The sequence below is a fragment of the Lepus europaeus genome, chromosome 11, assembly GCF_033115175.1.
Source record: "Lepus europaeus isolate LE1 chromosome 11, mLepTim1.pri, whole genome shotgun sequence".
Classification (NCBI taxonomy): Eukaryota; Metazoa; Chordata; class Mammalia; order Lagomorpha; family Leporidae; genus Lepus; species Lepus europaeus.
This window is the reverse complement of record NC_084837.1, coordinates 24,270,464-24,291,045: the sequence shown is the minus strand read 5'-3', so window position 1 is coordinate 24,291,045 and position 20,582 is coordinate 24,270,464. Positions and strand designations below refer to the sequence as shown.

At 48.3% G+C, this 20,582-nt stretch overlaps 1 protein-coding gene across 4 annotated transcripts in view; it reads left to right on the top strand.

The window, feature by feature from the left end:
• FRMD6 (FERM domain containing 6) overlaps positions 1-19,131 on the top strand; it is an 82,169-nt gene extending 63,038 nt beyond the window's left edge. For all 4 annotated transcript variants that reach the window (XM_062205140.1, XM_062205137.1, XM_062205138.1 and 1 more), the window contains 7 exons: positions 2,559-2,624; positions 3,374-3,442; positions 5,302-5,476; positions 9,722-10,057; positions 11,140-11,271; positions 14,294-14,385; positions 16,171-19,131. In XM_062205140.1, coding sequence (XP_062061124.1) covers positions 2,559-2,624; positions 3,374-3,442; positions 5,302-5,476; positions 9,722-10,057; positions 11,140-11,271; positions 14,294-14,385; positions 16,171-16,455 — 1,155 coding nt within the window. In that variant the 3' untranslated portion in view covers positions 16,456-19,131. The remainder of the gene's footprint in view (positions 1-2,558; positions 2,625-3,373; positions 3,443-5,301; positions 5,477-9,721; positions 10,058-11,139; positions 11,272-14,293; positions 14,386-16,170) is intronic.
• Positions 19,132-20,582: the final 1,451 nt, after the last annotated feature.

Genomic DNA, 20,582 nt, shown 5'->3' with positions numbered 1-20,582 from the left:
CTCTTCCAGGCCAGCTCTCTGCTGTGGCTAGGGAGTGCAGTGGAGGATGGCCCAAGTGCTTGGGTCCTGCACCCCATGAGAGACCAGGAGAAGCACCTGGCTCCTGCCATCGGAACAGCGCGGTGCTCCGGCCGCAGCGCGCTACCGCGGCGGCCATTGGAGGGTGAACCAACAGCAAAAGGAAGACCTTTCTCTCTGTCTCTCTCTCTCACTGTCCACTCTGCCTGTCAAAAAAAAAAAAAAAAAAGAAAGAAAGAAATATGAAGAATAAGTTGGAAAAGCTGTAGCTTTAGAGTGGGATATCTGTTAGAAACCCTGCGTCACTGCTCACTGCTGCTGGGCTGCTAGGCAGTTGTAACTAGTATCCTAGGCCATTTATGAGTATTCAGTGGGAATACTACTGTGTACGTCACTGGGTTGAGGATTTGATGAGATAATGAGTCCGGCATAACAAGGTGGAATATCTGGCACATTAGTAAGTGCTCAGAAATACTCCTTCTTGCCTTACTTCCTAGGGAAGCTCGCTATTTTAAACAATTCTGTTTAAAACGAAGAATCTGGGGCAGGCATTTAGCATTGCTGTTAAGACACTGCTTGACACATGCCTTCATCCCACAGTGGAGTGCCTAGGTTTGTGTCTGGGCTCCACCTCTGAGCTCATCTTCCTACTAACGTGTACTCTGGGAGGCAGTACGTGCTCCAGAGCTCCAGTCCTCTCTGCCCATGTGGAGACCTAGACTGAAATCCAGGCTCCTGGCCCAGCCTGGCTGTTGTGGGCATTTGGAATGTGAACTCATGGATGTAAGATCTCCCTCGGCCTCTCTCTGTCCCTCTCTCTCCCTTTCAAATAAATAAATAAATATTTTTTTTAAAAAAATCATCTTTTCTAGTAAGGTAGATAGGTTTAAAATGAGGTACTTCAACATTGCATAGAAAATGGCACTGCGGCCTGCTGTTGAAGCTGTTTAATGCAAATGTAAGGAAACAAAGTGGAGGAGTAGGTGGTATTACCTGAGGGGCAGTTTCTATGCTTTGGAGAAATCAAGTGACAGCCATTAATTCTGGCATCATAGGGGGCTACGTACATGGAGGTAAGGTGGACAGGATAGGGAACATTGTGATAAGAATGTTCTGACCCTTTCTCACTCATGCACACTTCATACGTGAACAGCATCCCTTTAAGGAGCACAGTCTTACCACAGGGAGAAATCAGTCTAGTTGCAAAAGGAAACTAAGAAGTGATGGATGGATCTCCTGTTAGACCTTCGTCTGCACGTGCCAGGAAACAGCCCCAGTAGTGAAACAGGCCAGGGCCCCTCTTCCCTATGCCGGGTGAGGATGCATTTTCTAAAAATGTTTCTTCCCATGTTTATGGGAAAACTGGCACTAAATTTAATGAATATATGTATATTTGTTGTTTTTATTGTGAAATCATCATGAAAATATTTTAGTTACTTAATAATTTTATTTACCTTCTGTTCTGAACTTAATACATTGTATGTGGTTGCTACAGATGAACTCTTAAAAGATGTGGCCAAATTTCAGAGTACTTTTAATTTTACAGTATTTTTTCCTAAACTTGTAGTTTCTTCCTTCATTCCTTCCTTTTTTTTATTTTTTATTTATTTTTTATTTCTTTATTTGAGAGGTAGAGTTACAGATAGTGAGAGGGAGAGAGAGAGAGAGAAAAGTCTTCCTTCCATTGGTTCACTCCCCAAATGGCTGCAACAGCCAGAGTTGCGCCGATCCGAAGCCAGGAGCCAGGAGCTTCTTCCTGGTCTCCCATGCGGGTGCAGGGGCCCAAGCACTTAGGCCATCTTCTGCTGCTTTCCCAGGCCTTAGCAGAGAGCTGGATTGGAAGAGGAGCAGCTGGGACTGGAACTGGCGCCCATATGGGATGCGGGTGCTGCAGGCAGAGGATTAACCTACTGCACCATGGCGCCCCTCCCCCCCTTTTTTTTTCAGTGTATGCTTCAGCTAGTAGAATGGGTATTATGTCAGCAAGTGATAACTTCTTAAAAATAACTATTTCTGAACTAACTGAATAGAAGGCTTTTATGGCTTTATTACTCTCAGGGGAGAGCTTTAAATGTATAGTTGTTTGCCTCTCATTTCCACTTCAGAGTTGGGAATCTTGCCCAGTTTTAGATACAAAAAATCTGATGCATCTCAGGATGCACTAGGACATTAGATTTAAAATTGTAATATATGAGAAAAGAGTAAGTATAAGATACCAAGCAAAAGCACCAAAAATAGTCTTGTTTACAGGAGTTATTGATAGCCTAAGTATTTAGAATTTTGCCAATATGAAAGTGTATATAATACTAGTAAAAACCAGTAGAAGCTTGGCATCACAGGGATGTAAAAAGTAAAATATACCATCATTGATGGAAAATGTGCTCATAATTTTCTTAAATATTGTAGGAGACTAAGGATGTGGAAAGACTTGGACAGAGATAATTTTTAAGTCATAAACTTTCCAGTCCTAAAGTTTCTGTTTCTTGGGTGCTGAATTGAACAAGAAAAACATGTTTTTTCACAAAATTGTATTCCTACAGGATAAAAGGGAAATTGAAGCTTCACTCACCCTTGGCTTGACTATGCGGGGGATTCAGATCTTCCAGGTTGGTGAATAAGAGCTGCGTGTCCAGTGGGGTGGGCCACATCCTAGGTTGACAGGGAGCCTGCATGGTCCTGCCGCAGACTCACCAGTCCACTTGTGGTCTCTGGCGAGCACAGGTATGGGCAGTGGAGTGTGGGTGGAGCAACCCAGCCTGGCCCTTGACAGTCCCAACTCCTCTGTAACAGAAGCCAACAAAAGCTTAGCCCAGGTTCATCACTGCAGACCACTGAGTGTGAAGAGAAAAATGACAAAGTTTCTGGCCAAACATTTTAATTCCCATTGTACTTTCCTGATAAAACTTGTCTCTTGAGTAAGTAGTACTTGACACCTCTTTCCAGGTGAACTAGTGCTGTTCTGTAGTCATCGTCAGGGGAAAGGGAGTCCTTCTGTGAGATACTGGAAATTATAAGGGTGTCTCATCCTTGATGTAGGCACAGTATCCAGTTAGGAAAGTCCGAGTGCCTTGTCACATCTCTTGAATGCCTGCATCTTTGGGACTTTTTATTTACGTTTTGGCAAAGGCCAGTAGGGAGAAGATTGCCTTGGAAGGCTGGTTTGTGCAGTCACACTGGCACAGAAGCTACGGGGTCGCATCAGTCATCTTTTAATTACTGTCTACACTTCTCCAAAGTGAGCTGGGGCCCTCCATCAGATTGTATTGCAGTTCTCTGGGAGGGAAGTCAGAACTATTTTAGAGTATCTATCATTTTTCTCCCATTCATTCTATATGCCTTGTAATTCCTTCCATAGAATCTAGATGAAGAGAAACAGTTACTTTATGACTTCCCCTGGACAAATGTTGGAAAGTTGGTGTTTGTGGTAAGTTTTCTGACTTAATACATCTTACTGGTTGATTCTTTTTATTCATTTTTGTCATTTTTTTAAAACTATATTGTCTGTCACAGAAGTTTTTAAAAATGTTATTTTATTTATTTAATTGAAAGGCCAAGACAGATGGAGCAAGATCACCTATCTACTGGTTTACTCCAAATGCCCCAACAGCTGAGGCTGGGCCAGGCTGAAGCCGGGAGCCCAGAACTCACTCTGGGTCTCCCACCTAGATGGCAGGGACCCAACTACCTTAACCATTACCTACTGCCTCCCCGAATGTGCATCAGCCGAAAGCGGGAGTCAGAAGCAGAGCCAGAAATTGAACCCAGGAATGGAGGCACCCAAGTGACCTCGTAACGACTGCACTAATGCGTGCCCCACAATAAAGCTGAAGCAGGCGTCCTGGCACAGCAGGTCAAATTGCTGTTTAGGACACCTGCACACTACATGGGGATGCCGGCTTCTAGTCCCAGCTGTTCTACTTCCAATCCAGCCTCCTCCTAATGTGTCTCGTATGTAGCAGAGGAGGACCCAAGTACTCCCTGCCACCCACCTGAGACATCAGGTGGAGTTTCTGGCTCCTGGCTTCAGCTGATCCAGCCTTGTGTTTCAGGCATGTAAGGTGTGAGCCAATGAATAGAAGATCTTTCTCACTCTCTGTCTTCTCCCTCCCTCCCAGTCTGTCACTCTACATTTCAAACAGATAAAAATACTTTTGTAGTTTTTAAAAGTTGAAGCTGAAAGTAATTTGCTTTCTTATATTATTGTGCATGTGCTATCTTCCTTGTCACTAAGATCAGTAGGAAACTCAAAATCTAAAAATTCTACAGCAAAAGAAATGACTAATTTTACTATGTGTCTGGTCCCTACCACACTACCCTGAGTTACTCTAGTTGCACAAGAAAAGTGAGGAAAGTACAACAGGGGTTCACGAGTGGAATTACCACAAGGAGCCTGCAGCAGGAGGAGTAGCAAACAGAAAGCTGTAATCACAGGGCAGATCGCTCTTAGCGTGGGGCTTGGCTGTTCTCCGGGAAGTTACTTCTTTTGAGCAATGAATAAAGAGTGATATAAAAAGATGTTTCTATTAATATCTATTTAAAATTCAACATTATAAAGAAAGGTCTACAATTCTCAACAGGAAAAATACTTTTATTTTTAGAATATTGAGAATGATACTTTCTGCTTTATTAGAGCAAAGTCATGGTTTTTCCCAGCTATTTTTCTACTTTGCCACCTCTGTCTGTTTTTTGATAGGGTTCAAAGAGTGACAGGGTAGTAAGGCATACATCTGGTTGTCATCAAAATCCATCATTCTGCTTTGTTCGGAAATCACTGAAACAAATATGTGAAGGGGAAACAATCACATATCCCTTGGGGAATTTTCATTATTTTTCCCTTTTTATTTGAAAAACAGAGAGATAAAGATCTTTTATCTGCTGGCCCAGTTCCCAGTGCCCACAACAACTGGGACTGGGCCAGGCTGAAGACAGAAGCCAAGAACAGTCCAGACCTTCCCATGTGGGCGGAGGTACCCAGATACTTGAGCTATCACCTGCCAACCAGGCTGCTCACTGGCACCCTGGAATTGGAGCTGGGACTTGAACCCAGGAGATGGGATTCAAACTCGGAGCTGAGACTCAAAGCCAGGCATTCTGCTGTGGGGTCTTATCCCAGGCAGCAGTTTAACCACTACACCAAAGCCTCCCTCCAGCTCAGGGAATTTTAAACGGAGCTGTGTACTTCTACTTCTGAATCTAGTTTTCCATACTCAGTAGAAAGGGAGGGAGACCTTGGCAAACAAGAGGTTTTCCTTTCTGAATTGGGTTCCTGCTCTACCTCCCCAGGGTAAGAGGTTTGAGATTTTGCCCGACGGCTTGCCCTCAGCCAGGAAGCTCATCTACTACACGGGCTGCCCGCTGCGCTCCAGGCACCTCCTGCAACTGCTGAGCAACAGCCACCGGCTCTACATGAACCTGCAGCCTATCCTGCGCCACATCCGGAAGCTGGAGGAAAACGAAGGTAACCCCGGCTGTCGGGCTCTGGGCCGCACACAGTGCCTTTGCCACGCGTGGCTTCTTGCTCTGTAGCTGTCCTGAGCCCCTGAGCAGTGGGCTGTGGGGACTGGGGCCCTCTACACTGAGAGCAGCATTTCTGCTGATAACTCATCACTGACCTGGAAAGCAAAGGGGTAGGCTCAGCACCTGTTCCGAGTCTCTGAGGTCGCCTCAGTCATGTACAGTTTGTCAGTTTCCACCTGCGTGACTTGAAATCCTTGGAAAAAGCCACCCTGTAAAGGTCCAGGACGAGGGTTCACCCGTGTTGTAAATGCCAACTGCGTCTCAGGGCTCTGCGTGCACTGACATACCTGGTGCTGTTAGCCGCAGTATTCCTTAACATTAGAGTGACACCAAGGGCGGGTCCCAAGGTGGTCCTGACATCTCTGATTGACAGGTGGGAGGCCCCAAGTCTGGCCCAGCAAGAGTGACAAAGGGTTCCTCTGAGGATTTTGTCAGCCAGCCCTGTGGGGGCTTTGCTAAGATAAAGCTGGGACAGTGCAGTCCATGTGGGCCTCCTGTCTGACACCAGTTTTTGAGTGTGAGTTCAGGCCACACCTTCCCTGCAGAATCTGATACTCAGCCTCTCTTAAATACAAAAAAAAACCTCACAGGTTTGTGCATCTGATTGATTTGTCTCAAAAACCATCTCTCAATCCAAGTGAGGCCTCATTTGGAGATTCCCTTGTAACTTAGTAGCGATTAGAGTGTGAATCACTCCCACTGTCTGTCACCAGCCTTATCTGTCTCCCGAGAGAATGGTGTAACTGTCAGGTGTGCTGGCGTCCGCTGCGCCACACTGCTGGTTCCTCTCCCCAGTGACTCATCCGTGTCACAGACCTATCTCCTGTGCTGACAGGGGTACTCGGAGGCATTCAGCTGGAGGCACACGTGCCGAGGGAAGCTGAGAGGCCAGCTGACCGGGGTGCAGAGCCCCTGATTCGCCAAGGCTGCCTCATTCCTACGTGGCCACCACAGCACCTCGAGATGCTCATTGACTCCTTAGGCTTCCTGCCTGCAGCGTTTGAGGAAATTCTTGCTTAGCTGACCATACAGGAAGCCCTTCAAAGCCCAAGAAAATTAATGAATCTCCTCCATGGGTTCTAAAGTAATATTAGAAGAAATTTCTGGGTCTTAGAGGAGCAACACTTTGTTCACTGCCAAGCATAGAAGCAGATGTGTTTGAAGGCTTACTATAACAAAATACAAACAGGAACAGTACAAACAAAAATATGACAGGAGCAAACCGGGTGATTTACAAAGAGCAGGCACGTATTTCCTCGTGGTCCTGGAGGCTCAGAAGTCCAGCCCCAAGTACCAGCATCCGGCAAGGGCTTCCTTGCTGCGAAGTCCCATGTCAGGAGGAAGGAGGGTGAGGAGCAAGAGGGAGGGAGAGAGAAAGAGAAAAGCCAGGGCTGCACTCCCCTGACAGCCCTCGCCCTGGCAGCAGCAGTGACCCACTCGTGAGGGCAGGGCCCGGACCCACTCACTAAAGGCCCCACGTCTTGCTACAGTGACAACCGAATTTCACCGTGAGTTTGGAAGGGGACATTCAAACCGTAACAGGAGAGGAGTGAAGAGGTGCTGAAGATACAGATTAGAGCTTTGATGTGCACGAGTATGGAGGCTTGTCTTTGTTTTCCTCCTCTAGAGGAAGCACGCTTAGAGCCTTCTCCTTCGAAGTAATTCCAGGTCTGAGGAAGGGCCTGAGAACAAGGTTTTTCTGGGCCAACTTTGCCCTGCACCCAGTTGGTTCACCTACATTTAAGGGCTTTATAATTCTAACAAGAAAAATCCTTTTATTGGCATTAGGTTAGCATAAGAACAGCATAGAGAGTCAGTGTTTTTCTTCGTTAAAGTTCATGTAGAGTCACCTCCCCTAAATGCTCCTTGAACATTTTTATAGTGGGAAGCAATCAGAAGATTCTTTCAGAGGGGGTGGGAGAGGAGAAACGTGCCCTGTGTGGTTTAAAAAAGTCTGGAGCCTGAGCATGCGTCGCAGCTGGAGAGTGAGCTGAGGCCCTGTGTTAAGAGAACACGGTGCTCACCCAGTGTGTTGTGGTCCACCACAAGGTCCAAGCAGCCTCGCATTGTCCATGCTCCTAGAGCAGAACGCGGATGTGCCGGCCCCCTGAGCCCCTGACACCCAGGGAGGGCGAGTGGCACGTTTCTGAGAATAAGCTTCAAAAAGACCCAGACACTTCCCTCTGCCTGTAGCTGTGTGAAGCTTCTTAGATGTTTGCTGGGGAGGCAGCGGAGCCAGCCCTGTGGAGCGCCGAGGCCGTGCTGACGTGTTGACAGGAGCTAGGATTTGCACTGGGAGCGGGCTGGCAAGCACTTGCTTTCTCATGAGTGTCCTGAGAGGGAGGACTCAGAACTGTGGACCACTCAGAACTGTGGGAAAGTTGGGAGGGAAGGGGCTGTTGTACAGAAGTAGAGGAGTTTTTCCACGTTTCAGATGCACTGTTTCTAAATGTCTTAGAACAGCAGCGGCAGGCATTTGGCACAGCAGTTGAGTCGTACTCTGTGTCACGCGTGCCTGGGTTCTGGTCCTGGCACCTGCACCTCTGATGCATCTTCCTGCTGAGGTGCATCCTGGGAGGCAGCAGATGACGGCTCAAGTGTCTGGGTCACTGATACCAGCGTGGAGACCTGAATCATCTTCTAACTTCATGGCTTCCACCTGGTCCAGTCCTGGCTGTGGCATGCATTTAGGGGGTTGAATTAGCAGATGGAATCTATCTGTGTATCTGTCTGTCTGTCTTCTTAGATTTTTCTCTAAGGGCCACTGCGCTGTTGCCTTGAACCTGCAGGGAACAGGCCCTGCAAGAGAGCTTGGCAGACTCTGTTAGTAGTCTGCGTCCCCCCGCCGCTGAGAGCTGGGACGCGGAGGGGTGCACTGTTGGTGTGTGTAGGTGATTTCAGCTCTGGTGTCAGGTTCTAGTCTGCTTTCTGTATGGCTGCACATACCCGCCTTGTGGGGGAGCCCGGCTCCTAGGATGACACAGATGGAGCCCGGTGGTGTACACAGCTGCTCCAACAGTTCCTGGATTTTGCATCCTGGAAAGTGTATCTTATCTGGAGTTTCTCCTGCCGTTCATTCCCTCCCTAGGGAACCTATGGTGATTACACCTCAGAGCTGGATTCAGACATCAGGAGTCCAAGTATTTTCACTTACCCGAGAAACAAGACGATCAAATCCATTAGCAGGCCCCTGAGAATCCAATTAGTCTACTAGTTAGTAGATTCTAAAGTAATATCATGTTAATATTCCCCAAATGCACTCTCTGATTTTAACAGCGTTCTAATGTGTTTTTTCTCATTAGTATTTAAAAAAATCAAGGAAGCTAAATAAGCTGTTTGTTTTTTAAATTTCTGACCCAAAACAAAAAAGTATTTTTGTCCTCAGCTCTATGCTCGTAGCTCAGTTGTCATTTTACACCGTAATGTAGTGGTTAGTATAATGTTTGATAAAAGGGGTCTTTTCAGTGTCTTTGTCTTCATTAAAGAACACTATTGATGTTAAAGAATGATTTTACCCATCAGAGGCCACATGACACAAACCATCAAACCAGCAGTGATAACTGCTTTCTGGGTAGATGAGAAAGCCTCACTGAGTTCAGCCTGCATAGAAAAGAGCAGTTTTATATTCATAAAAATCTAGATTTTAGATTCTTTAAGAGAAAGTCTCAGAAGAATAATTTCATTTTATGTTGTATTCAACAGCTAAAGCTAACAGCACACCAAAGTGAATGCATGGCTAAAATGAATTGTAATTAGCATAATTACATTTATGAAAGTCTTCTAGAGCAGTGCCTCTGAGATTACCAGTGGAGAAGGACCAGATGTTAAAAATAGCAACCATGCCATGGAGCCCAGATCACAAGCTCACGTTAGTGGCAGTCCTGGCGATGCCACGGTGCTATGCAAGCTCTGAGTGTTCCTTTGCACTTGCTGAGCCCTCCTCACCATAGGCCGATCACAGTTTGTGGACAGGAAGTCCTTTGTGACCCTGCTTGGAATTGTGTCCTTCTGCCATGCTTGAAACTTCTAGACACTCTGGGTATCTTAACCACTCCCTCAGACCCGTTGTGTTGGTTTTTATTCACTTTGTTTGTTCTTAAGTCAAGCTCCTGCTTCCCATCACCATGCATGGCTTTCCTCCTGTCTTGGTCGAGAGTAGTGACGCGCCCTGTCCCCCCTCCCACAGAGAAGAAGCAGTACCGGGAGTCTTACATCAGCGACAACCTGGACCTGGACATGGACCAGCTGGAGAAGCGCTCTCGGGCCAGTGGGAGCAGTGCGGGCAGCGTGAAGCACAAGCGCCTGTCTCGCCACTCCACCGCCAGCCACAGCAGCTCGCACACCTCGGGCATCGAGGCAGACACCAAGCCGCGGGACGCGGGGCCCGAGGACAGCTGTCCCGGCAGCGCCCTGCACCGCAGGCTGAAAACCTGCAGCTCCATGACCAGCCACGGCAGCTCCCACACGTCTGGCGTGGAGAGTGGCGGCAAGGACCGCCTGGAGGAGGACTCCCAGGACGATGGTAATGGCGCCTTCCCGTCCCTGGCCCACTGCAGCTGCTCTCCCAGCTTTCTCAATTGCCCATCCTGCAGGATCCATGTCAGGAGAGCAGCCAAGTAGCAGTAATAGAAAAGTCTTCCCCAGCGACTTGCCTGACTTGCTTGTATTGGGCTGTGAACAAAGCGTCCCTCTGGTCATGACCCTTTGAGCCAAAGGGTTGGGTGGGCATAGGTTCTAAGTCTTAGCTGTTTCTATGGGGCAGAGGAGAGGTTAGTCCTGCATTCCTGTCTGTAACAGTATTTCTGAATCCCAGGTGAAATAAGACAGTGGTTAGGACAACAGAGTGGGGTGCATGACAGTGACAAAAACATCTTGAACTTCCCCTGAAAGAGTTGAGGCCGTGCCATTGAGCTAATGAGTACGTTACTCTGTAAGTGCCTCCCACGTCACCAGAACCACAGGGAGCATAAAAGAAGCAGAGTGCAGAGCTGATAGGAGCTCCCTCCATGTCGCAGAGGGAAGAAGAGACCCATGACCCATGCCAGCCAAAGCGGGCATTGGTCTGCCTCGGCCGTGCTCATGTTTTTGCTTTCTCCTGTCTTAAGTAAGTGCTTTAGCATGCAGGTGTGGGAAGATAGCAACTGTATTAGGGACAACTGCAGACTGGGGGGGGTCCTGCAGAACTCTCGGCTCTCAGATCAAGTCACTGGAAGCCAGCAGCTGCGGGAAAAGGCAGCTTCATGAGGCGTTTGTTCTGCCGTTGTCAACAGGCCTGGCTTTGTGAGAGGCAGACGGCCTTGTGCGTCTCAGGAGGTCCTCTGTGTGTCACTGTGTTCCAGCAAGGCTGCAGGTTTTCTTCTAAGAATAAGGCAGTGTTGTTCATCAGATCCTGGCATTAGGGGATGCGCAGCCAACACAGCAACCCTGTGACAGAGAGAACAAGAAGTGCCTGGTTGAGGGCTGGCCCTGGGAGTTTGCTGTTGAAGAGTCTCTAGAGTAAATTTGTTTTCAAATCTGAGTAATGACACAACTGCCCCCAGAGTGGCTGTGGATGATGGCAGCTCTCTCCGGGTCATTAAGTGCCTTTCCCTGCTTCTGTGTCAGAAATAGAGATGTTGGTTGATGACCCCAGGGACCTGGAGCCGATGAATGAAGAGTCTCTGGAAGTCAGCCCGGACATGTGCATCTATATCACGGAGGACATGCTGGTGTCACGGAAGCTGAATGGACACTCTGGTGAGCTCCCATGGGACTGGCTCTCCTCTAGTCGGATCCACCTAGGCTGAAAAGCAGGTGCCTCCAAACGCAGAAGGGGTGGGGTGGGGCTTCTCCACCATGAGCAGGACCAGGAGAAGAGACTTTGCCAATCAGTGCCGTCAGCTACAGGGTCAGGTGCCCGCCGTGAAAGAGAAGGGGACAAGCACCAGCACTGGGAGTCAGTATTTTCTGCTCCCCACATTGTGTGAGGGGCCTTTACTTACTTTTGCTGCTTAAAAATCACAGAGTCATATGATGCACCTGGAAGGGCCTCATTGTCACAGATGACAGAGAGGAAAGTGCTGTGAGTCTAGAAACAGCAGTCAGGCCTCAGGTTAGCACAGTTCCACGCACATACGAGGAGTCTTCACCAAGCTCATGGAAAATGTGCATTAGGGAAAAACTACACAAAGCTTCAAAATCTGTGCCCCAAAATGAGAGCTTAGCTTTTCATTGTTCCCACGAGCTGTTGTGATGTCCTCTCACGCACTGTGGAAAGCGGCCATCAGAGTGCCCATGGGGAGGGGCAGATGAGGGCTCCCACTCCCCTCCACGGATTTAATGTTGGTGATGGGGTAGGTAGTTTTGTAAATTTTTTTTAGAGATTTATTTGAGAGGCAGAGTTACAGAGAGAGAGAGGGAAATACAAGAGAGAGATCTCCCACAGGCTGATTCACTCCCCAAGTGGCCACAATGGCCAAGCTGGGCACATCTGAAGCCAGGAGCCAGCATCTTCTTCCGGGTCTCCCATGCGAATGCAGTGGCTGAAGCACTTGGACCATCTTCCACTGCTTTCCCAGGCCATAGCAGAGAGCTGGATTGGAAGTGGAGCAGCCAGGACTCAAATGGCACACATAGGGGGTGCTGGCACTGCAGGCAGAGAGAGGCTTGACCTACTACGCCACAGTGCCGCCCCTAGTTTTATAATTTTAACTGGAAACAATGTAATTTATAATGGAAAGCCATTAACATGATGGCTGTTTCAAAAGACTTATATGTAAAAAAAAAAAAAAATTGTGAGCAGATGTGGACTGTTCTTGATGCCTGAGCGCAGGTGAGGCGGCAGTGCAGTGTGCCCTTCTGCCTGCCTTCCGCTGCGGGTGAGAGTCGGCGGCTCGATGTTTGGGCACCTGGCTCTTGATACCGCCTTGCCCGGTGCAGCCAGGGTTAGGGTTTTGGTGAAGACTGTACAGCCATGGCAGCCACAGACACAGCTGCAGGAAACCCACAAGGAACCACAGCCAGGGCCATCCATGCACAGGTCCACATGCTCCCCTGAGGATTTGTTCAGGGCCTTAGTGCTCTGTGGAAGATAATGGTCTTTCTAGAGAGGCACCCTCTACTAAAGCAGTTTGTACCAGGCCCCAGAACTTGGGCATCACCTGAAAGTTCTTAAACTGTCTACATGTAAACCCCAAGTGGCTTCATATTTCATGTCTCAGTTGAAGTTATTACTGAAAGTGTAGTGAATACAAAGCACGTAATATCTATGGTGCACATGCTAGACACCCAATTGTTGTGACTATTTTTTTTAAGATTTATATATTTGAAAGGCAGAGTTATGGGGGGTGCGAAGGGGGAAAAAGAAAAGATCTTCCATCTGCTGCCTCACTCCACAAATGGCCACAGTGTCAAGAGCTGGGCCAATAGGAAGCCAGGAGCTTCTTCTGGGTCCCCCATGAGGGTGCAGGGGCCCAAGCGCTTGGGCCATCCTCCGCTGCTTTCCTAGGTGCATTAGCAGGGAGCAGGATCAGAAGTGGAGCAGCTGGGACTCGAACCAGCGCTCATAAGGAATGCCACCGGCTTCACTAGCTACACCACAGCACCAGCCCCATTGAGAGACATTTCTAAAGAGTTAAGGGAGGCCGGCGCCACGGCTCACTAGGCTAATCCTCCGCCTTGCGGCGCCGGCACACCGGGTTCTAGTCCCGGTTGGGGCACCGATCCTGTCCCAGTTGCCCCTCTTCCAGGCCAGCTCTCTGCTGTGGCCAGGGAGTGCAGTGGAGGATGGCCCAAAGTCCTTGGGCCCTGCACCCCATGGGAGACCAGGAAAAGCACCTGGCTCCTGCCATCAGATCAGCGCGGTGCGCCGGCCGCAGCGCGCCTACCGCGGCGGCCATTGGAGGGTGAACCAACGGCAAAACGGAAGACCTTTCTCTCTGTCTCTCTCTCACTGTCCACTCTGCCTGTCAAAAAAATTAAAAAAAAAAAAAAAAAAAAAAAAAGTTAAGGGAGGCCGGCGCCGCGGCTCAATAGGCTAATCCTCTGCCTAGCGGCGCCGGCACACCGGGTTCTAGTCCCGGTCAGGGCACCGGATTCTGTCCCGGTTGCCCCTCTTCCAGGCCAGCTCTCTGCAGTGAAAATCACAAAGGCTGGGAAGGGAGGCTTTGAGCTGCAGTAAGGAAACGCCTACAGTCATTGTTTTTATTTCTAACTCCACGGGATTCACACTCGAAACCCCGTCCTCCACTCTGATGGCCCATTTCCGCACTGCCCTCTGTTTCCTGGAGAGAGTGTACCACTCTGGCTGTCCAGCACCTGAGGCAGTTTCTCTGTGGTTTCTCAGTGCTGGTAGTCATTCATGTCAGAATATATGGCAGGAGGAGCCAGCGGTGTGATGCAGCGGGTTAAGCTGCAGCTCACGAAGCCACCATCTTATATCCAGATGCCCACTGGAGTGCCCATATGAGTTCTGGCTGCTGTGTTTCTGATCTTGCTCCCTGCTAACGTGCTTGGAAAGGCAGCAGAGGATGGCCCAAGTGCTTGATCCCCTGCCACCTACTTGGAAGACCAGGATGGAGTTCCTGGCTCCTGACTTCTCCCAGCTCAGACCCGGGTATTGCGATCATTTGGGGAGTGAACCATTGGATGGAAGACATCTCTGTTTCTCACTCTGCCTTTTTAATAAATAAGTCAGTCTTTACAAAAGAGGGAGAGAATATGTGGCAAGAGGTGTGGCTAACTTGATACATTCATTGTGTTTTCCTCTGGTTTATCTCAGGGTTGATTGTGAAAGAAATCGGTTCTTCCACCTCCAGCTCGTCAGAAACCGTGGTGAAACTCCGGGGCCAGAGCACCGATTCCCTTCCACAGGTACTAGAGAAATTGGGCATTTTAAATTAGGAACTGCAGTTACAGGCAGCTGTACATAACCACTCACATTTATTATGTTTATACAAGTGAGTGAAAGTTAAAAACCTTCAAGAAAGGATTCTAACTAGGGACAAAAATTCTAGTTGTGTTATCAGTTTGTTTGCATTTTATTTGCTAGTTCCACTTCTGTGTGAGTTGATTTTTATTTGGACGTACCACGTACTTGGTTTTGGATTGCACATAGGTGGAAGCCAGTGTGCATGTGTGCGTGCAAGTGTGGGGGTGTCCACATGGGCTCACTGACCTGGACCTGGAAAATCATCATCTCGCCCCGTGTGTCGTGGTAGACCGCACGCTGGTCATTGCATTCAGAATGGACTTTCTAAGTGTGCTGAGCTAGAGCGTTTGACGAGCTGCGATGGCGGTTAAACTGTCACAGTGTCAAGCACTAAGATCCAAGACCCTGAACTCGTGGTTTCAGGCTTGGGCCTAGCCTGCCGCTGACGTGTGCCTCCCTGCTTGGACTCTATCTGCATCCTGTTGATGCGGTTCTCTTTATTTCCTTCTTTCTCTTGCATCGTGGCCCTCTCCATCCCCTGCTTTTTAAACCCTCCCCCCTTCTTTTCTCAACTGCCCTTCCTTTCTCTTGCTTCCGTTGAAGTAACCATAATACGAAGACGATGCTTATTAAACACATTCCTGAAAACTCGAGTCATCCCTGGAGCTGTGTGTGCAGCGTGGCGGACCAGGGTGAGAGCTCCTGTGCCGCACTGCTGGGCCCGCCCCAGCCCTGCCACTCAGCAGTGACCCCCTCCAGGCCAGCACTGCTCCTGGGCACAGCCAAAACTCATTCCACAGCCGCACCGTGCGTGCCTCAAGGGTTTGTGGAGCTGACCAGGTGGTTCTGGGTGTGAAGTCCAGATGGAGCCTGCGAGGACTGCAGCCAGGCTTACGAGCAGTCGTCGTGGGCAGGGGTGTCACCCAGACGGGAGACGTCCTGGTGAAGTGTCCTCCTGAAAGTGCTGCTTCTAGCCAAAGCGTGCGAAGCAGCAGACGTTGGAGACAGGACGCTCGCTGTAGCAAAGACGCATTAACTGCCTGTGCTGCATGTAATGATCTGAACCACTCTTCCACCCTGGGACCTCCCCCAGGACGGCCTCCCGGGATGCTGAGTCCCAGCTCTGCCGCAGCCTGGCTGGAGCATTTGGCAGCCCCTCACCTCCTGGGGGCTCAGGCGCTGCCCTGTGGTCCTGGTGTTGCCTCCCCAGCCCTTTCCATACCAGCAACACTGTATTCTGCCCGGGGATTCTGGCTTTTAGAGAAATAATTTCTCACACTGTGTTGCTTGTGTAACAGTTGTTTTGTTTTCCCATTTTTTCTTAAAATAGCAGCAACGTCAGCATGAGAGTGTAGACTGACTCGCCATATCCTAGTGAAAAAATAAACAGTATCTTTGCGTGCTAGGCAGAGTTGGGTTCCTCTTGTGTTTGCATCCATAAAATGGAGAATAATAGCACCCGTCTCCCCAAGCTGTTAGAATGATTAAATGAGTTAATACATGCTGCGTGTTGGCACCAGGGCCTGGCACATGGTACACATTTGGTGCTGCTTGCGTTGGGGGTGGTGGTGATGCCTGTCGCCACAGCGGCCCTCAGACCAGCACTTTGCAACATCCAAGGACTCTGTCACCTCTCACAGCACCCTCGCCGGCCTTGCAGGGCAGCTACACCACCCTCTCACTTGAGTCTGTTCTTTTAAGCGTCTCAAACTCCCCTTATTTTGCAGACTGTGTGTCGAAAGCCAAAGACGTCCACTGACCGACATAGCTTGAGCCTGGATGACATCAGACTTTACCAGAAAGACTTCTTGCGCATCGCAGGTCTGTGTCAGGACACTGCTCAGAGCTACACCTTTGGATGTGGCCATGAACTTGATGAGGAAGGCCTCTATTGCAACAGCTGCTTGGCCCAGCAGTGCGTCAACATCCAAGATGCTTTTCCAGTCAAAAGAACCAGCAAGTACTTTTCTCTGGATCTCACTCATGATGAGGTTCCGGAGTTTGTTGTGTGAAGCCCACGTGCAGGCAGCCTGCTGTTGGCCAGAGGCTGCGGGAGCCTCTTGGGTTCTTTACATATTACTTGTGCCATATCTTCTTGACCCCAGACAGCTCTTTCTTTATAATATTTGTGATGGAAGCAAAAGCCTTGGGACGATTGCACTTTAAGTATTATGCGGAAGTAGAAGAACTACGGAGAATGTGCAGCAAGACAAGTGCCAGAAGTTTATTGATCCTTGCGAAGGAAATGTGCTTTGCTGGTTACCAAGCCTTCAGAATGCAGAACCGTGCTGTGCTTTCTCGTTAGCTGCTTTCGAGTTCAGTTACACGTAGCATCACGGTTTTTATCGCGTGAGAAGTGGTGTTTTATTGCACGTTATTTTACACCGCTCCCTCATGAAATAAACGCTCACAGTTTGGGGAGGAGAGCGAGAAGGTTCTCTCTTCTTCTAACAGAGAGGCTGTCGCCTAGGACACAACCATGGCTGCCTCACCGAGGCTGTTCCAGAATGAACACTAAAAACCAAGTGATCAAAATCACGTGGTTCTAGAAAGCCAAAGATCTGTGCGTAACGGAAGTGACTGCTCAGAGACAGGAAGACGTGAATGAACAGAAAGTCAAGACTGCATGCTGGGATGCCTTGGGGCTCCCTCAAGCCTGGGCAGGGCCATGTCCTCCTGTTTGCCCCTCTAGAAACTTCTAGAATTCAGTTTAGTTCCTCATCCAAGTAACAGATCAGTATGTTCATGACATGATGAGTTTTGTGGAGTTTGCAAAACCGATGTCTGTTAAAGTTATGGAAATGTCTTAGAAAATGTTTGGGCTTGGTGATATTTTGTTTATTTTAATTATCAGGTACAAATTATGTTAATACTAGTTTCTGCTTAACCAAAATACCCTAATTGTATGTATACGTTATAAGCATATAACTACATGGGATTGTGTGTGCTGAGATGTGTTTAGGCTTATGAACTCTTCATTTTAGCTTCCGTGATGGTCGTGTTTACATGTGATCCCTGTTTAATATTAAGGCTTCGTTACTGAATGAATGATACGTACAGACAATCAGTTGATAGCTGTAGAGCTGGAATGGCTGTTCCCTCCTGTGCCTTTGGCCATGATTCTCAACCCTGATTGCATAATAGAGTTATTTGGGGATCTTTGAAAAGATAACAGAGTCGGGGTCTCACCCCAGACCAATTAAATCAGTCTCGTGGTGGGACCCAGGTGGAACTGCCTTTGCTCTCAGAGTGCTCCAGATGGAGCTGATCTCAGCAGGGTTGGACACCGCTGGCCCCGAGGGTGTTTCCTCATGAATTCTGAAGCACATGTGCCGAGGAGATGCTGGTGTGAGAATGGCCGATGTTGAGACAGTTCCTGCTGTGTGCTTTGGGACACGGAGTGAAATCCAGCCAGGACAAGGAGTTCACCGCCCTTTGATGGACAGTGAAACAGTGTTGCTCACGCTTCAGGATGAGAACCGCACAGCACAACGTCTTGCTATGAGATGTTTTTAATGATTTAGTATTTTACAGCATTTGTTTACCATATTTTGATATACCATTTTTTCTATCTGCCAGGTTTTAGTAAAAGAAGAAGTATATATTATTTTCTAAGGAAACAGTCATATTTTTGTACAAAACTGTGTTTTCAAGTAACAAAGAATTAGATATCGGGCACAGCAGAACATAAGCAGTGTTACCCGTGGCTGGGAGTCAGTATTGCAAGCCAGCAGGGACCATGAGCGTGCCTCGGGCTGCCCTCCCGTGTGGGGCACAGTGGCCCATGAGCCCCGTCCAGCTGGTTTCACCTGACACTTTAATTTTTTAAAAAAAGTCCTGTGGAGTCCTATGATCATGAAATTATTTTGCTTTTTTCAAAGGCTTTAAAAGAACCAAAGTTCCAGATTTCAGAATGTATTTTTTTAAAAAGTATCTGTCTCTGGCTGAAAGAATGAAGGGATCATCTAATGACCGGTCCACTCAAAGGTCGTTAAGTAATCCACGAATCCTGGTGACCTTTGTACGCTGATGAGCCCAGCCTGATCACCGTGCAGTGCATTTCCTTAGCCGTCAGTGTCTCTAGCAAAAAACCTAAAGAAAAGACAATTAAGCAGGTGGCGCTTTATACTTTATTTTCTCTCTACTTCAGCCAGAATCAGGTCTTCAGGGTTTCGCCAGCATGGTTGGTGGTTTTGCACACCCTGTTTGTAACTGAGTTCATGAATAGTCTTGTGGGTTTTCAGAAATGAAATGCAGTAAGGAACAGTTTCACTTTTTGATCCACTGCTTGCAGCAGAATTACATATGTATATATGTGTACACACAAACACTTATATAGCTTATATATGTGTGTGTGTATATATATATGTATGGAAATTCACTTTGAATAATTACATTTTTGTATTTGGAAATTAGTTGAAGAAATAAAAAAGGCAAAGTGTGAAGCTGTAATTTATTCTGCACTTGTTACATTTTCCCCGCGTGGTACTGCCGCCCTGCACAGCCACATTCGTATTTGCAACAGTGAGCTTTACATCCACACAGACTGTACATAGTCCTTTCTGTGAAAGGATCAGCGTATCAGGATCATACCAAAAGTATGTTTAAAAAAAACTGCATTCTTTTGTAATTATTTCTTATAGGTGTTTCATGGTAAGATTAGAGGTCAATAAAGTTTCTTTTTTTTTTTCTGCCTCTCAAGTGTCTTTTGTTCCGAGCTTTCATACATGAAGCAAGAAGCATTCAAGATGGAATTTATTTTCGTTGTGTTCTTCCTCCCTGTAATGGAACACATTACAGAACAACCTAAAAGTCCTATGTGACAGAATTCCCCACAGAGCAGCCCATGTAGTGGTGCTGGTGGTGCTGAGAGCCAACGCCCACTGATAGCCACGTGCCAGGCCCCGGTCCAGGCTGTCAGACGTGCATGTGTTAGCTCACTTCATCCTCACAGTCCAGAAAGGCTAGTGCTGTCCCCATTCTCAAGGTAGAGGGCAAGAAACCAGAGCCGGCCCTTTGCAGCCTCAAATTACGGGGCTGAAAGGACTCTAACGAATTATATTTTTAATTAAAATACTTAAAACACCCATCGTTGGAGTGTTGGTTTTGATTTCAAAACACTACGTGGTTGTGTTTGCATTCGAGAGGCTGGATGGCAGGGTCCCACGACCCAGAGGGAAGAGCGTGGAGCCAGGAGTCTACTGGGGATTCTGAAGCCTCAGCTCTTCCTAAAGGGAACCCCATTGCCTTTGCCAGTTTTCTTGTCTGTAATCTAAAGGGATAGGAACTCAGCAGACACTTCAGTGAATTCCATAAGCTGACAGGTGTACCATGTTGATGACTAGGGTCAGAGAAAGGAGGCTTTTAAAATCTAACAGACGTTTAACTTTACACCAGAGCCATTTGGCCTTCTGGATGCCTATCGTCCAGAACGAAAGCGCTCTAGTTGGGAGCTACTCCGGAATTTTGCAGAGTGCCTGGTGATGGGTAGGCTGGTGCCGGGGGAGGGAAATACCTGGTCAGCTGGGGTGTGTCAGGTGTCAATGCGTCTCGAGTCCTTGGCTCCGCCTTTCCAGCAGCTGTGGCCCTCACTTCACAGCTGAGGAGACTTAAACTTGCCCATGAGGTTCCAGCTGGAGAGAGAGGTAGAGCAGAGTTCCAAACCCAAACCCAACTCAAAGCTTTCCTTTTCTGCTGCTTGCACCGTGTTATCCACTGCCGTGAGATAGGGCTCAGAACCTAACGAGCAAGAAGATCGCACGTTGAGAGTGTGGTGGATGAAATGGTTTGGCTCAGGGATGTTTCAAGCAGCCACTGTGTGTCAGACATGTACGAGCAAGGCTTATTGTACGAGTGTTCCTCTGGCACTGAGGCGTTGAAGGCCTGGGCCAGGTGGGGAGTGAGAGACAGGAAGATCAGAGAAGGTTTTGCTGGAGAAAAGAGCCTTTGATGGAGCCTCATGGCATGGTGGGGTGAGGGACAGGGTGTCCAGGGAAAGGCATCATAGGGACCCGCCTGGATTTCAGGGCGCGTTTTTCACTGTAGTACTCAATGTCCAGCCTAGACATGAAAGGCCTTGGGTGCCCGGATGAGGACGCCGAGTGTCTTTCTACTCGGGGGGCAGCACTGAGGGGCTGCA